The 18,458-nt window shown below is 45.5% G+C and overlaps 1 protein-coding gene across 1 annotated transcript in view; it reads left to right on the forward strand.

Moving 5' to 3' along the window:
- LOC110499549 (uncharacterized) overlaps positions 1–18,458 on the forward strand; it is a 60,142-nt gene that overhangs the window by 8,656 nt on the left and 33,028 nt on the right. The window contains exons 8-11 of the mRNA XM_090213134.1: positions 2,286–2,428; positions 2,981–3,131; positions 3,621–3,764; positions 4,031–4,206. Of these exons, the coding sequence (XP_090069260.1) occupies positions 2,286–2,428; positions 2,981–3,131; positions 3,621–3,764; positions 4,031–4,206 (614 nt within the window). The remainder of the gene's footprint in view (positions 1–2,285; positions 2,429–2,980; positions 3,132–3,620; positions 3,765–4,030; positions 4,207–18,458) is intronic.

Raw genomic sequence — 18,458 nt, forward strand, 5'->3', positions numbered from 1 at the left:
CAAGTCTGGTTCATCCTTGGGCGCAATTTCCAAACGTCTGAAGATACCACGTTCATCTGTACAAACAATGGTAAACGAGTATAAACACCATGGTACCACCCAGCAGTCATACCGCTCAGGAAGGAGACACGTTCTGTCTCCTAGAGATGAACGTACTTTGGTGCGAAAAGTGCAAATCAATCCCAGAACAACAGCAAAGGGCCTTGTGAAGATGCTGGAGGAAACGGGTTCAAAACTATCTATTTCCACAGTAAAACGAGTCCTATATCAACATAACCTGAAAGGCCGCTCAGCAAGGAAGAATCCACTGCTCCAAAACCGCCATAAAAAAGCCAGACTACGGTTTGCAACTGCACATGGGGACAAAGATCGTACTTTTTGGTGAAATGTCCTCTGGTCTGATGAAACAAAAATATAACTGTTTGGCCATAATGACCATCGTTATGTTTGGAGGAAAAAGATGGGAGGCTGGCAAGCCGATGAACACCATCCCAACCGTGAATTGTGGGGGTGCTTTGCTGCAGGAGGGACTGGTGCACCTCACAAAATAGATGGAATCAGGAGGCAGGAAAATGTACATGGATGTTTTGAAGCAACATCTCAAGACATCAGCCAGGAAGTTAAAGCTTGGTTGGAAATGGGCCTTCCAAATAGACAATGACCCCAAGCATACTTCCAAAGTGGTGGCTAAATGGCTTAAGGACAACAGAGTCAAGGTATTGGAGTGGCCATCACTAAGTCCTGACCTCAATCCTATAGAACATTTGTAGGCAGAACTGAAAAAGCGTGTGCAAGCAAGGAGGCCTACAAACCTGATTCTGTTACACCAGCCCTGTCAGGAGGAATGGGCCAAAATTCACCCAACTTATTGTGGGAAACTTGTGGAAGGCTACCCAAAACGTTTGACCCAAGGATAAACAATTTAAAGGCAATGCTACCAAATACTAATTGAGTATATTTAAACTTCTGACCCACTGGGATTTGATAAAAGCTGAAATAAAGTCTCTCTATTCTGACATTTCACATTCTTCAAATCAAGTGGGAATCCTAGCTGACTTAAGACAGGGAATTCTTACTAGGATTAAATGTAAGGAATTGTGGAACTGTGTTTAGCTAAGGTGTATGTGAACTTCCGAATTCAACTATCTCTTCTAGACAAACCCTGTCTCCCGCCATGCAGTGCTCCATGGTGCTGATCTGCAGTGTCCACGATAATCAGACCGCATGCTTTACCGCCTTTGGGACGACAACTTCCATTGTCAGAGCGGTCACTCGACTATCTTGTCAATATAATAGAACATCTTTGTCTGCAGGAGGAGCACTGTCTGTGGTGATGCTAACTGACCTAAGACAGGGATTTTTTTCCTTAGGATTAAATGTCAGGAATTGTGAAACTGAGTTTAAATGTATTTGGCTAAGGTGTATGTAAACTTCTGACTTACACTGTTTCATTTTCCCATTTTGAGGATTTAGGAGTTTGGCTACGTTAAATCCTTTGTTCACTCTGTGGTCTCTATCTCTGCTTGAAAAGGGGGAGAGAGACTCTTCCAGGAGTTTTCGACCGGAGTTAACAGAGCATGGGTGTAGGAGAGCCACTATCTACACCTTGAAAGGGCCACTTTATGACACTGTGGTAGACATGTTGCTAACTCTAACCCAACACTGGTCTCTGTGGTAAACATGTTGCTAACCCAACACTGGTCTCTGGTAGACATGTTGCTAACCCAACACTGGTCTCTGGTAGACATGTTGCTAACCCAACACTGGTCACTGTGGTTGACATGTTGCTAACTCTAACCCAACACTGGTCTCTGTGGTTGACATGTTGCTAACCCAACACTGGTCTCTGTGGTAGACATGTTGCTAACCCAACACTGGTCTCTGTGGTAGACATGTTGCTAACCCAACACTGGTCTCTGGTAGACATGTTGCTAACCCAACACTGGTCACTGTGGTTGACATGTTGCTAACTCTAACCCAACACTGGTCTCTGTGGTAGACATGTTGCTAACCCAACACTGGTCTCTGTGGTAGACATGTTGCTAACCCAACACTGGTCTCTGTGGTTGACATGTTGCTAACTCTAACCCAACACTGGTCTCTGTGGTAGACATGTTGCTAACCCAACACTGGTCTCTGTGGTAGACATGTTGCTAACCCAACACTGGTCTCTGTGGTTGACATGTTGCTAACCCAACACAGGTCATAGTGGCTGACCGGATATGAGCATGTCGGTAGATGTGATGTGTCAGGTGTGATATTTATCTTCCTGTCTGTCTGGTCAGACCTGTCGACGCGCCTGGTTCAGAACTACACTGATATTGAGGCGCTAATGCATGCTGGGAATGCCAAACGCATCACGGCGAACACGGGCATGAATGACGTTAGCAGCCGCTCTCACTCCATCTTCACCGTCATCATCACACAGGTAAACACACACACAAACTGCTGGTGACCAAGTCTTCACAATGTCACATTTTTTGTTGTACTATAATATACCAATAAGACTATTTTTATCCATAGGGACTTACAGTACATTTTGTTATTTATTTAGTGTGTTTCACTATGTGAGCCCACAACTCTACTTATGATCTGATCAAATGACTCACTCAGGACCACATCAAGTCTTCATGTCAGTTTTTACTGTGTGTGGGGGTGTGTGTGTGTGTGTGTGTGGGAGGGTGGGTGTGTGTGTGTGGTGGGGGGTGTTTGTGTGTGTGGTTGACCCTTCTTGACTTAGTTGAAGACAAGTATTTTCTTGCCTTAGGGTGCAACCAAAGACCAGCCCTCAAGCTTTTTGTCCAATATTATTATGTAGGATTGTTTTGCTTTGAGCCACATCCAGCTATACATGTTAAGTTGCACAGTGTTGAGTGCTGATTTTGTCCCTGTCTATCTCCCTCCTTTACTCGCCATCCGTCCCTACTGATAACAGCTCTGTGTCTGTGTCCCCCCCCCCCCCCCCCCTCTTGGTCTCCAGGTTCGTTTGGATGCAGAGCTGCCGTGTGAGACCGAGAGTAAGATCCACCTGGTAGACTTGGCAGGCAGTGAGAGGACTGGTGCCAGACTGAAGGAAGGAGCCAACATCAACAAGTCCCTGGTCACTCTGGGTAGTGTCATCTCTGCTCTGGGTAAATTATGCTTAGTACACACACATACACACAAGCGCGCGTATGGACGAGCACATGAACAGACGGAAACGCAAGCACAGATGCGCCCACACACACACACCACATGTCTAATGCCAACCATGACATGACAACTCAGGCTATTAGTAATACCAATTAAACTCTGCACCAGGATTTTGAATCGGTCTATCAAGCGCTAGCTACACTACTGGCAACCACACTACTAACTATTCATGATTGTGTTCCTATCTGGCTAGCTTTGTGGCATGAAACATAAGTCCTTTCACGCTTTTGTTGTTGTTTTGGAAGATGTTATTGTGGAATTTTTCCAGTCCGTCTCAGTCAATTAGTGTTTCATGTCGGTCTCTCTGGGGGGGGGGGGGTGTTTACTACTTTGTCTGTCTTTGCCTCCTAGCTTTGTGTGTGTGGAGGAGTTACAAAAACATGTAAAAGCTGCTCTTCACCCCCTATAAAGTCTGTGTTCTCTCCTAGCTGATACATGTGTGACTGGAGGAGGGAGCTCCCACACAGGGAAGATGAAGAAGCAGCAGCTGTTTATCCCCTACAGAGACTCTCTTCTGACCTGGCTCCTGAAAAATAGCCTGGGGGGAAACGCCAAGACAATCATGATAGCAAGTACGGTTGATCTTAGTCAGTGGTATTCAGTCGGGGTTGTTAACAGAAAAAGGACAAGTAGTGTAACCTATTTTGGTGGTGAATGTTCATAGTATTAATTTAATATTTGAGTCATTTATCAGACACTTATTCAAAGTGATTTACAGTTGGTGCATTCGTGTTGTTTATTCCCTTTGGTATTGCTGTTTAGCTCAACTGCTGATTTGATTGGTCGATCTTTTAGTGAGAGATCCACCTCCTGTTTGTGTCCATCTCTCTCTGTCCAGCCATTTCTCCTGCTGACGTGCACTACGGTGAGACACTGAGCACATTGCGCTACGCTAACCGAGCTAAGAACATCGTTGACTGTGGGCTTGTTGACGAGGACAGCGGCGTTAAAGTCATCAGAGAACTGCAGGAGGAGATCGGTAGACTGAGAGGACTGATGGAGAATAACAACCAGGTCAGTGTTCTAACATCCGAAAGGTTGTTAGTTTGATTCCCAGAGCTGACAAAGTGAAATAATCTCTGTGCTCTTGAGAAAGGCACTTAATTGCTCCAGGGTTGCCGTTGATGATGGCAGGCGGGGGAACAGCCTCACCGAGAGGGTGTTGGGATAAACAACAAAAAATGTCAAACATTTGCCTTTTTTCTTTAACACCTACAAGTGTGTAATATGACCTTTTTTTCCCCCTCCCTGGGGCTCCCCCTTTTTTTCCCCCTCCCTGGGGCTCCCCCCTTTTTTCCCCCTCCCTGGGGCTCCCCCCTTTTTTCCCCCTCCCTGGGGCTCCCCCCTTTTTCCCCCCCCTTTTTTCCCCCTCCCTGGGGCTCCCCCCCTTTTTTCCCCCTCCCTGGGGCTCCCCCCTTTTTTCCCCCTCCCTGGGGCTCCCCCCTTTTTTCCCCCCTCCCTGGGGCTCCCCCCTTTTTTCCCCCCTCCCTGGGGCTCCCCCCTTTTTTCCCCCCTCCCTGGGGCTCCCCCCTTTTTTCCCCCCTCCCTGGGGCTCCCCCCTTTTTTTCCCCTCCCTGGGGCTCCCCCCTTTTTTTCCCCTCCCTGGGGCTCCCCCCTTTTTTTTCCCCCTCGGGCTCTCTCCAACACTCTGAAGGTGGAGGAGAAACTCCACAAGAGTGAGGCCCAAGTGAGTGCACTCTTTAGGACTCTTGTAGGTTTATGGCTTAACCTGTGTAGGTTGCCCAGAGTGTGACTCCACACACTAAAGATGCATGCGTTCACTGTCATACTATTGTAAGTGGCTTTTGGTAAACGTGTCTGGTTCGTGGAATATACAGATATCTGCCACAAAGGAAACCCCAACATAAAGTGTCTTTATAGGGTGTTGGGTCACCGCCAGCCAGAACAGCAATGCACCTTGGCATAGATTCTACAAGTGTCTGGAACTCTCTATTGGAGGGATGTGACACTGGTCTTCCATGAGAACTGCTTCGCTTCGTCTTGGCCAGGTAGCAGATGTAAATGAGAACTTGTTCTCAACTGGCCTACCTGGTTAAATAAAGGTGTTCTCAACTGGCCTACCTGGATAAATAAAGGTGTTCTCAACTAGCCTACCTTGATAAATAAAGGTGTTCTCAACTGGCCTACCTGGATAAATAAAGGTGTTCTCAACTAGCCTACCTGGATAAATAAAGGTGTTCTCAACTAGCCTACCTGGATAAATAAAGGTGTTCTCAACTGGCCTACCTGGATAAATAAAGGTGTTCTCAACTGGCCTACCTGGATAAATAAAGGTGTTCTCAACTGGCCTACCTGGATAAATAAAGGTCAAATAAATAATACGTTCCATCATTTTGGTGTTTTGTGGACAGTGGTGTAAAACGCTGTCTCCAGAATCTCCCGTTTGGGGTTGAGATCTGGTGTCTGAGACAACCATGGTGTTGGGTTCTAATTTCTCAGAGTTAACTCCACGGACATTATGAAAGCTCAACCCAAGTTTATTCTTTCCAGAGGATCAATACAGCTGCATTTAGATCAAGACATGTTGTCATCCTATGAGGGGGGGGGGGGCCAAAGCTACGGTAGCCAAAACAACGGTCTGCCCAGAATTTTTATACATGACCCTAAGCATGATGGGATGTCAATTGATTGATTAATTAACTCTGGGACCATACCTGTGTTGAAGCACCTGATTTCAATACTTTTCATCCCTCATTTACTCAGGAGTTTCCTGTATTTTGTCAGTTACCTGCATGTGTTTCTTTGCTCTTAGTAACGGTTGTGTTGGTGAATGTTTTGGGACTGGTCAGATCAGAGGACTGTGCTACAATGCAACGTCAAGAAGTTAGCCAGCTAACTCGCCTAAACAAAAAATATATAATATTGGGAATGGTCTAATTCAGGGTTGCTCAACCCTCTTTCTGGAGATCTACGGTCCTGTGGGTTTTCAGCCCAACCCTCTTTCTGGAGAGCTACGGTCCTGTGGGTTTTCAGTCCAACCCTCTTTCTGGAGAGCTACGGTCCTGTGGGTTTTCAGTCCAACCCTCTTTCTGGAGAGCTACGGTCCTGTGGGTTTTCAGTCCAACCCTCTTTCTGGAGAGCTACGGTCCTGTGGGTTTTCAGCCCAACCCTCTTTCTGGAGAGCTACGGTCCTGTGGGTTTTCAGTCCAATCCTCTTTCTGGAGAGCTACGGTCCTATGCGTTCAGCCCAACCCTCTTTCTGGAGAGCTTTGGTCCTGTGGGTTTTCAGCCCAACCCTCTTCCTGGAGAACTACGGTCCTGTGGGTTCAGTCCAACCCTCTTCCTGGAGATGTACCGTCCTGAGGGTTTTCAGTTCAACCCTAATTTAACACACCTGATTCTACTAATTAGCTGCTCAACAAGACCTTATCTAGCTGAATCAGAACGGCTAAATTCGGGTTGGACTGAACCTACAGTAGATCTCCAGGAAGAGGGTTGGACTGACCTGGTGTAATTGTAACAAACCTAGATACTTTTTCTGTTATCTTTCTTAATAAACCAGAACATCAACAGTTATTGCTAATTTATCAAAGTTAGCTGGCTAAATCATTGCTTTGTCCTCTGCAACAGGTGTCAGAGCTGACCCCCCCCCCCCCCCCCTTGTCCTCTCCAACAGGTGTCAGAGCTGACCCCCCCCCCCCCTTGTCCTATCCAACAGGTGTTCGAGCTACCCCCCCCCCCCCCCTTGTCCTCTCCAGGTGTTGGAGTTGACCAAGGAGTGAACCAACAAGTGGGGGTATTATCTCAGTCATATTTCTCTCTTACTGGTATGGATATAAAACCTACGTACAACACTGGCTATAACTCACTCATCCCCATCGCTAATCAGTAACAAAGGCTCTCCGCTAGACAGTTGGTTTCTAGTAACTGGGGGTGTGTTTGGGTCCTGGGTAACTGGAATGTCAGTAACTTTGAAGTGTATGAAGTCATAGATGAGAAAGTTCAGGCAGGGTTTCTCTCTCACTTTCTCAGACACACACACACACACACCTCTCCCAGTAGATCGACCCAACAGATGGCTGTTTCAGTGTCAAGTCTGAGGTCTGAGCTTTGGGCTCCATCTGTCCCTCTATCCGGTTCAACAGATCCATCAGAAAGCCTCAGGAGGTTGACATGTATTAGTAGTGTTTATCTTCCCAGATAAACCCTATTCCCTTTATAGTGCACTACTTCATTCCCTTTTTATAGTCCACTACCGGGGCCCAAAGGGGCTGGTCTTTACTGCTGCTCACACCATTCTGTTGCTACTAGCGTAAACTCTTGTTTATGTGGCAGCCGAAAATAAGATGACAAAAAAAATATCCGGGAACCAATTTGCTTTTGGTTCTGTCGACTCAGTAGCTCTGTAATAAGTGTCCCTTTTATTCCCTTTATAGGGCACTACTTTTGACCAGGGCCCATAGGGAATAGGGTGTCATTTTATAGGGCACTACTTTTGACCAGGGACCACAGGGAATAGGGTGTCATTTGAGACGTTGTAACAGAGGGTCAGTGTGCTTTATAGTGCCGTCTGGTTCATGTACACTGAACAAAAATAGAAATGCAACATGTAAAGTGACGGTCCCATGTTTCATGAGATTAAATTTGAAAAAATCCCAGAGATTTTCCATACGCACAAAATAGCTTATTTCTCAAAATGGCTTAAGGAGTGTACTTCTCTGTTAGTTAACATTTCTCTTTTGTCAATATAATCCATCCACCTGACAGGTGTGGCATATCAAGAATCTGATTAAACAGAATGATCATTACACAGGTGCGCCTTGTCCTGGGGACAATTTTTTTAAATTATTTTTTTTACCTCTCTAAAATGTGCAGTTTTGTAATACAACACAATGCCACAGATGTGTCAAGTTTTCAGGGAGCTTGTAATTGACAAGCTTGACTGCAGATCTGGACATGAGAGCTGTTGCCAGAGAATTGGATGTTAAATTCTCCACCAAAACCAACATTTTAGAGAATTTGGACTTATGTCCAATCAGCCTCACAACCATAGCCCATGTGTAACCACGCCAACCCAGGACCTCCATATCTGGCTTCTAAACCCTTTTGTTAGGGGAAAAACACACTTTGATTGGCTGGGCCTGGCTCCCCAGTGGGTCGGCCTGGCTCCCAAGTGGGTGAGCTCCTGCCCAGTCACATGAAATCTGTAGATTAGGGCATAATTTATTTCAAATTTTATTGGTCACATATACACGTGGTTAGCAGATGTTAATGCGAGTGTAGCGAAATGCTTGTGCTTCTAGTTCCGACAGTGCAGTAATATCTAACAATTCCCCAACAACTACCCAATACACACATCTAAAGGGATGGAATAAGAGTATCTACATATAAATATATGGATGAGTGATGGCCGTGCGGAAAGTAACCAATTGACTAACTCAGCAAAATCTTTTAAATTGTTACTTGTTTTGTTTTTACATTTTTGTTGAGACTCAGTTTTTAATGGAGGATAAAAACCTGACAGACTTTGGAATAGTTTCTAGTTTTTCAGTGATTTTATTTATTTTTTTCATTTTTGTTCTGCTGTGGATTGATTTGTGATTTATGAATTGAATAATGTTGCTTGGAAAGAAGAACCTAATTGTTTGGAAATTTAAAGTTGAGATATATAATTTTGCCAAAAGGTAAACTTTGTTTAGAGGAGTTTTCAGGACTGTATGACAATAGCTGCCAGGGCGGCCTAGTAGTTCAGAGCTTTGGGCCAGAAGGTTGCTGGATCGAATCCCTGAGCTGACAAGATGAGAGAAATCTGTCGATCTGCCCCTGAACAAGGCAGTTAACCTACTGTTCTTCGGTTAGCCATCAATGTCGATAAGAATTTGTACTTAACTGACTTGCCTAGTTAATGGTTGCTCGTCCATGTCCCCTTTTGCAATCTACCTATCAGCGCTGCGATTGGGTCTGTTAACTTACTCACGACGAGGACCAAGCAGGTTGTTTAGCTGTGGTGAGTGTTAAGTTAGAGGTTGGTTGCATTGTAACTTCCTACAGTATTGGAAGACACACACACACACACACACACTGCAATACTTATAAATGGTTATATAGCAGTCTAATGTGGAGTTAGATGCAGGGTTTCCTACGTTCTAGTTACCGAAACAGTAACCAACACTTCTGATATTAGTGTGATTGGATAGAAAAGAACCATGCGGAAATTACATTTGGTGTTTTCAGCAAACATTTGCACGTAGTTTGCCTTCCCTAACTCTTCCCTCTTTCCGTCCCATGTAACAGGTGCTTGTAGTTCCCATATCCTACCAGTGGGTGTCAGTGTTGCTCCGCTGAACCTCGGGCTCAGCCTCAGCGACTGTAGAAAAGCAGGGAGGGATAATAAAGGAGGAGTCAACCTGGCGTTACTATTTAATTTTCCAGCTATTTAGATTAGAATGGCATCCTACTGGCATTAGAGTGGTCCTGAAGTCAACATCTGACACTGGGGGAGAGATGGAGAGAGATCAGGGGGAAACATCAGACATTCCTAATCACTTCCTCTCTCTCTCTCTCTCTCTCTCTCTCTCTCTGTCTCTTTCTCCATCCCATATGGCTCCTCAGTGTGTAGAAGAGAGAGTGAGAGAATTTCCTCCTTCACACTTTAGTCTGCCAGCCCAGAGTTTAGAGAGAGGGAGGACAGCCGGAGGAAGACAAGATGAGTGACACAACATTTTTAGCTGGTTGGTATTGGCAACTGTCAAACAGGGTTAGTTTGGAATCTTAATGTTACCACAATGCTGCGCAGTGGTCACTTGACTCACTTTGAAATGTTTAATTACGTTTCAAAGTCTTTGAAAACGTTTGCACCTGAACTGGACCCACCCACCTGCTAGAACCCTATTCTGGAATATTGTAGGTCTTGATTAGCTACATATGGATCTGTGTTTTATTATGCTACCGTCTGTCCCTCGTGTTCATTAAGACAGCCATGTAGTAAATCTCAATGTTGAAGTCGTGATGCGGGGGACAATCTATACCTTTAAATATCGCAATATTTTCTGCACTAATTGGCTGTACCTCCCACAACTCCAGTATTTTTCCTTCATAGCTTATTCTCCCATATTTTTTTAAATAGGGAGCCAATTCTGTTTTTCTGGACGTTTTTATTTCTGTAGAAACTCGTTATCTCATGGCTTGTCCTTATTCAGCAGACATATGGTGAGCAATAGTGTGATTTTTTATCGCAATAAACTCACACTATTGAATAGCAATGAATATTGAATCGTGAGAATTTCAATACATCTTGTATCGACACTTTAAAGTATCATGATAATATCTTATCGTGAGGTTCCTGGCAATTCCCAGCCCTATGTTTTGAAGGGTGAGTCTGTGCTTCTGAAATCGTAACTGGGCCCTTGGTCAAATGTAGTACACTATTAAGGGAGTCAGAGGAATACATGGTGTGTGTGTCTACAGACCAGTTGGGGGACCTGAGGGGAATAGACAACACAACGAAGCCTGGCCATGTTTCTCGTTCAGTTGGGATTTGGGATGCCCTGTGACACTCGGGCTAAAAGGCTACTGTTCTGGCAAACGGCTGGCACACTGATGGAGTAACTCTCTTAAGTGTATGATGAACGGCTTTATGGATTTGACATTTTTGTCTTCTGCTACATTTGCATTCTGTACAAGATGATGAATGGTAGAGCCAGGCATGGAGCTAGGGATACTTTGATGAATGCAGGGGACATATTAGAGGTGTGTGTGTGTGTGTGAGCGTACTAGACTGCATCTGTCTATTTAGAATGGAGAAAGGCACATCCATTTAGCGTCCTCCACTGTTTCACATTTCAGACGGCCTTATCAACAAATGCCGTTCACCTTTCTCCATCAAATGCATTTATATAGCCCTTCTTAGATCCAGCACTACCATTCCATCTCTGGAATCATTTAGTGTGATTGGATGGAAAAGAACCAGCAGCTAGCCAGTCAGATCGGAGAGATTTTATTTGACAAACCACAACTGATACTCTTAGCTGTGACCTTTTTTGACATGTGATCCTGTGGCATTCTAGTAAGGTGATGCCAGAGTAATGTCCATCCTGAATGGTAGTGCAGGGAATTGCCAGGTACCTCACCATACGATATTATCGTAATACTTAGATACTGATACGATATTGCGATTGTCACGATTCTAAACTCGGCAACAAAAAAAAAATGTCCTCACTGTCAACTGCATTTACTTTCAGCCAACTTAACATGTGTAAATATTTGTATGAACATAACAGGATTCGACATCCGTATCTAATGTGGCCAACTGCTGCATTAAGTACTGCAGTTCATTTCCTCCTCATGGACTACACCAGATTTGCCAGTTCTTGCTGTGAGATGTTAACCCACTCTTCCACCAAGGCACCTGCAGGTTCCCAGACGTTTCTGGGGGGAATGGCCCTAGCCCTCATCCTCCGATCCAACAGGTCCCAGACGTGCTCAATGGGATTGAGATGCGGGCTCTTCGGTGGCCATGGCAGAACACTGACATTCCTGTCTTTCAGGAAATCACACACAGAACGAGCCGTATGGCTGGTGGCATTGTCATGCTGGAGGGTCATATCAGGATGGGCCTACAGGAAGGGTACCACATGAGGGAGGAAGATGTCTTCCCTGTAACGCACAGCGTTGATATTGCCTGCAATGATGACAAGCCCAGGCCGATGATGCTGTGACACACCGCCCCAGACCATGACCAACCCTCCACCTCTAAATCGATCCTGGTGTAACGCTCCTTCGACTATAAACGCAGTCTTCTGTGTTTATCGTAGCGCTGTCTTAGGCGTCTCAAAGTACAGATAATTGCAATGTATTGCCCTGGCCACATCTGCAGTCCTCATGCCTCGCAGCCTGCCTATGGCATGTTCACGCAGGGAGCCTGGGCATCTTTATTTTGGTGTTTTTCAGAGTCAGTAGAAAAGCCTTTTTAGTGTCCTACGTTTTCATAATTGTGACCTTAATTGCCTACAGTCTTAACAACGTCTCGCTGGGCAGGCCTCTGTCGCTCTCTTTTCCATGCTAGTTGTTCCCTATTCTTGGTGTGTGAAATATAGGGCTTTCTTCTGTTCATCAGAGCTGCTTCTCTTCTCCCTGAAAGGTAAGGGCCCCACTGCCTCGTTGTCCTTAGAGAAAGAGCAGTGGAAACAGAATGTTAATATCCAGGAAGGGAGATTTACAATGCTAATGGCACCCAATTCCTCATGTTAGTGCACAACTAGAGAATAAGGCACGACTTGTGACCATAGCCCTATTGGTCCTGGACAAAAGTATTAAATAAGGAATAGGGTGCCATTTGGGATGTTACCGAGATTTGGTTCCAGGGCACGTATGGAAAGGTAATTAATTTGAGATGGGTTGAAGAGCAGCCTCTTAGAGAGGAGGGAGTGAAGAGCGATGGAGGAAGGTAAGAGGGAAAGATACCAGAATGTTCTCTCCTGCAGGGGCCCGGGGATGCTGCCTGCCGTATCATTTCCTCCACACACACGCACACACGCACACGAAGATTACAGGATGTACCCACCCATTTGTTTTCATTATGGAAAGAGATAAATGCAAACCTGGGGTGTAATCATTAGTCCAAAGCATTTTTTTTTTGTAACTGAAACCATTTTACTCCAAATGGCAAAACGTTTTGCAACGAAAATTTGAGTTTCTATTGAGTGAATTCAGTCAGTTCCTTCCGGGATCTGTTTGGTATTCTAGGGAATACACCATTGTTGTGCGCTATATAGGGAATAGGGTGCCATTTGGGATTCTCGTGGACATAAGAGGAATGCACTTTGCCCTCTAGATATGTTGAAATAATAAACTAAGTGTTTTTATATTTTGGTTAGACCCAGTGCAGAAAGGCCGTGCAGAAAAGGGACTGTTTCTTTTAGTTGGATGAATCCTCGTCTCACTTTCTTTTCTCTCGTGTGCTTTTTGACCAGAGTCCATAGGGTGTAATTTGGGACCTCGCCCCCTCCCCCACAGTGTCTTCAGTCATCTCCACCTATTTCCTTATGAATGGTTTCATGACCTTAGTATTCACCCTGTCAGCACTTATACCTTAATACTTCATTTGAGAGAACCTTTTATATGAGAGCTGGAACTCCGTTTCAAGTTGCTTCACTATTGACTCCAGGCACTTTTTTTTGTCTCCATGGAAATCAATAAGCAATCAAGTTGCTAATGAGTTTGGGCCCTCATCTTCAAGTCCACAGTAAATCCCAGTAATATATTGTTCTATGAGCTTTATTTCAATGTCTTTGGACCCCCCCCCCCAAAAAAAAAAACACCTGTTCGGTGTTGTATTGTTGCTGGGAGGGTTTTGATTTGTTTTCTTCAGTGTGGGTGAGGTGGACAGATGGTCGAAGAGCTGGTGAGCTGGACAGCTGATTGGTATTCCTACAGTGGTGTTTGAAGTTTGATATGCGGAGGAAGGTGAGTGACATTTTTTAATTGGGAGCGTGTAGGCTACCCAATATGACATTTTGATGTTCTGGAGAACCTCCAGATAAAACCGTTGTATCTCTTGTTACTGGGACTGCGAAAGCCTGGGCACCAGTCTGTTTGTGCCATCATGCCACTTCTTGTCATGCAAACGAGCAAGGAGTTGACATGATGGCAGATCAAGGACCAGGTTTCTTGGACTGAGGAACTGAGTGATTACAAACCACATCTGGGACCAGGCTTCTTGGACTGAGTGATGCAGTTATTTTTAAGACGACTTGATTCACTTCTATGACTCGTCATAAATCAATAAGCAGTCCAGTGTCAAATGTCTGCTCTCAAACCTTCAAGCATTTTGTTGTAACTCACAATTTATAAATCCCAATGTATAGCTCTGTGAAAGGTGAACTATATGTCAACATCTTATTTTTTATTTTTTGAATTTTACCCCTTTTTTTTTCTCCCCAATTTTGTGGTATCCAATTGTTGTAGTAGCTACTATCTTGTCTCATTGCTACAACTCCCGTACGGGCTCGGGAGAGACGAAGGCTGAATGTCATGCGTCCTCCGTTACACAACCCAACATCCAACCCGGAAGCCAGATGTGTCGGAGGCTACACCGTGCACCTGGCGCGCACTGCGCCCGGCCCGCCACAGGAGTCGCTGGTGCGCGATGAGACAAGGAGATCCCTACTGACCAATCCCTCCCTAACCCGGACGACGCTAGGCCCCACGGACGCACACAGTCGCAGCCTGTTACGACAGAGCCTGGGCGCGAACCCAGGGATTCTGATGGCACAGCTGGCGCTGCGCCACCCGGGAGGCCAATGTCAACATCTTTGAAGAGATATTTCCCCCCCCCCCCCCCCTCACTTTGAGATGGCCTCCTGTCCTCTACTCCAGGAGTTTATATTGATGTGTTGTAGTCTGGCCTCCTGTCCTCTACTCCAGGAGTTTATATTGATGTGTTGTAGTCTGGCCTCCTGTCCTCTACTCCAGGAGTTTATATTGATGTGTTGTAGTCTGGCCTCCTGTCCTCTACTTCACCTGCTCCCCCAGGTGGATAGACTCATCAGAGGGCCCCCCCCTCCCCCAGGTGGATAGACTCATCAGAGCCCGCTCATGGACAGGTGGTGGGCTGGCTGACTTTGCAGAACAGTTATTTTATGTAGGGAAACAACGAACTCTGAGTTGAAGTACTAATAAATGAGTTCAAGCCATCTGCAGTTGGGGGGGAGGGGGGGATTTTATGAACTGCCCAAGCCTGACCAATAGACGTGTCTGTCCTGCACCTGCCTCAATGAAGGGATACAGAGCAAAATACACACGCTGTGTGTGTGTGGCATTATGCTGCATGCCCTGGACTCTGATTGGTCTGACAAGGAAAGCAAGAGTCTCATTTACCCAGTCTGTCTCAGGGAAGTGTGTGTGATTCTGCCCGGGCCTATGGTTAATTAAAGGGATCCTTCAGACTTCATTATAGGTGAAGAGGGGAGCCTGACAGATTAATGCACTGTGTCACTTCACTGAGACGGGACAGGGAGATGAAACGCCCACACACACAGTCGGTCAGTCTCCGCCTCTCCCTCGTCATTAAGCGACGCTTCCCCCTCTGCTGTCTGTCTCTCCTGTCACTCTGCACAGCCGTAGCTATACATAAACAGTTTAAACTAGTTCATGCACATGGTTTTGACTTCTCTCCAAGGGGTTCTGTTTTCTGGTCCGCCTCCTGAAGGTACTTATGATAATCCATAGAAAATGCAAATCCTGACAGCCAGCCACACACAAGCCGAGTGAGTTTGTTATTCAACAGGAGCCACTGACTGAATGAAAAGTCTATTGGCCTTCCCTCGGTGGGTGCTCTGCATCCGTCTGGTGACTTCATTTCCTTTTTGAAGTCCATAGTCATATCTCCTACACACAGGTGGCTGTGCTATTTATATAAAATAAATATATAATAATTCCCCCTCTCAGTACAGTTTCCTCACGTACTGTTGGGCAGTGAGGACAGCCCAGTGTATGGAACTGGCCGGCCCAGTGTATGGTCATGCTGTCGCTCGCTACTTTTTAAAGTGTCTTCCACAGATCAAATCCGCCGTCCTCTTCTGAGGGACAGAAACCTGAAATGCCATTAAATACATATTTAGCAGGGAGTTCTGGACCAGCGGCTTTGTCGACCGATTTGTCGACCTGGACGTTCATTGATTTTGAGGCTGACTTTTGAGTTGATTATCCGACCAAAGGTGAACGTATGTAACGTGACTGTCAGCACTATAGCAGCCACACACACACACACACACACACACACACACTATAGGGCAGCATTAATCAGACTCGTATGTGAAACATGGATGTTAAAAACCATTCCATTAGTCACTGTTTGACATGGATGTTTCGGTGTGTAAATAAATACACTTGATGTATTTTTAAGAGGAGGAACTATCCAGAATACTACCATGAAATTGTGTTTCCATAATGATTCATATTCACCCGATCCTTCAACCTTTCCTCGTGAAAGGAATCGCATTGCGAGATAGTTTGCCACTGATCGGCAGAGGAAACATATCACTTCAAATGTTATTTGTCACATGCCCCCCCTCCCCCCCGAATACTGTAAAAATGCTTGTTGTATGAAGATGAAGAGGAGAGGGTTGAGGAGAGCAACATCACTTTTTATATTAATGTGGAAGAGGGTTGAGCAGGGAAACATCGCTTTGTGTTGATGTGTGGAGGTGGACAGCGTGGCTTTGTGTTGCTGTGTGGAGGTGGAGGAACAAAATGACACATTCACTTACAGTTAGTGGTTCTCAACGAGTTACTGGAAGTATCCCCATCGTGTAAATATGATCACTAGACCATGTCCTTATGAGTCTTCTCATGTAGCCCCTGTGGATAAGCCAGGTACCTCCAGGGTTTGTCGTTCTCCAGGTTGAGAACCACTGACCTACAGTATTCTGTGGCGATATATTGTTTTAAAGGACAGGTTCACCCATTTCTCATGTTATATTGTTTTTTTATCTCTGATTTTGATCTGTCGATTTCCCTGGGCCATTTAGTGGTTAGAGCGTTGTGCCATAAAGGTTACTGGATCGAATCCCTGAGCTGACCAGGTAAAATTCAGTTGTTATGTCCCTGAACAAGGCAGTTAACCCACTGTTTCTCTGTTCCTTTTTTTTCTCTGGTCTGTGTAAAGTTGACTCGATTCCCCCAGTCTGATGGAGTTTTCCTACCGTAGGCAGAAGAGTTTCCATCTTACCCCAATGGCGTGTAGTTCCTTTTGTGTATGGCGTTATGTTGGTGGAGGGATCCGCCTGCTGAAACATTGTCTACAGTTAAACACGTCGCCATGGGAATCTCAATCATTTATAGTCTCTCTCTAGCCGTTAGCCATTCTCCCGCTACCACGGCGACGCAAGGGTTGGGAGTGTCCCAAATGGAACCTTGTTCCCTTCATAAAGCACTACTTTTGACAAGGACCCATAGGACTCTGGTCCAAAGTATTGCACTGAACAGGGAGCCATTTGGGATACGGACATAGTTATTCTGCCTAGCCCTGGGGTGAGGAAGAACCAGAACTCATAAATTCAATTTTCTACTGTTTTGCTATTAAACGTCTGACTGTCAGCGGTTCCTTTTTGGTTGTTATTGTGGTCCAGACTTTGCTAGCCTAGGAGATGCACTATATGAAGATATTGTTCTGTAGTACTTCACTATTCTGTTTCAGCTCTGTTTGTCCCCTGTTGTGTATGGTTGGAGGAGATGAGTGTAGCTCTGAGGGTAAAGAACTTTCTTTGTCTGTCTGTTACGGTCTCCCTGTCTCTCTCTGTCTCTGTCTCTGTCTGTTACTGTCACCCTGTCTCTCTCTCTGTCTCTGTTACCCTGTCTGTCTATTACTGTCACCTTGTCTCTCTGTCTCTGTTACTCCCTGTCTGACTGTTACTTTCCTGTTTCTGTTATACTCCTCTGTTACTCTCTGCCGGTTCTGTAGGAAGAGACTGTAGCTCTGAGGAAAGAGGGTATCCGTGTAGCGTTGGACTCACACCTGTTGTTGTCATAGTAGTACTAACCCTGTTCTGTGTCTGTTCTGTAGGAAGAGACTGTAGCTCTGAGGAGAGAGGGTATCCGTGTAGTGTTGGACTCACACCTGTTGTTGTCATAGTAGTACTAACCCTGTTCTGTGTCTGTTCTGTAGGAAGAGACTGTAGCTCTGAGGAAAGAGGGTATCCGTGTAGCGTTGGACTCACACCTGTTGTTGTCATAGTAGTACTAACCCTGTTCTGTGTCTGTTCTGTAGGAAGAGACTGTAGCTCTGAGGAAAGAGGGTATCCGTGTAGCGTTGGACTCACACCTGTTGTTGTCATAGTAGTACTAACCCTGTTCTGTGTCTGTTCTGTAGGAAGAGACTGTAGCTCTGAGGAAAGAGGGTATCCGTGTAGTGTTGGACTCACACCTGTTGTTGTCATAGTAGTACTAACCCTGTTCTGTGTCTGTTCTGTAGGAAGAGACTGTAGCTCTGAGGAGAGAGGGTATCCGTGTAGCGTTGGACTCACACCTGTTGTTGTCATAGTAGTACTAACCCTGTTCTGTGTCTGTTCTGTAGGAAGAGACTGTAGCTCTGAGGAAAGAGGGTATCCGTGTAGCGTTGGACTCACACCTGTTGTCATCGTCATAGTAGTACTAACCCTGTTCTGTGTCTGTTCTGTAGGAAGAGACTGTAGCTCTGAGGAAAGAGGGTATCCGTGTAGCGTTGGACTCACACCTGTTGTTGTCATAGTAGTACTAACCCTGTTCTGTGTCTGTTCTGTAGGAAGAGACTGTAGCTCTGAGGAAAG

This window comes from Oncorhynchus mykiss, chromosome 20 (assembly GCF_057628025.1).
Source record: "Oncorhynchus mykiss isolate SJ-2025 chromosome 20, ASM5762802v1, whole genome shotgun sequence".
Classification (NCBI taxonomy): domain Eukaryota; kingdom Metazoa; phylum Chordata; class Actinopteri; order Salmoniformes; family Salmonidae; genus Oncorhynchus; species Oncorhynchus mykiss.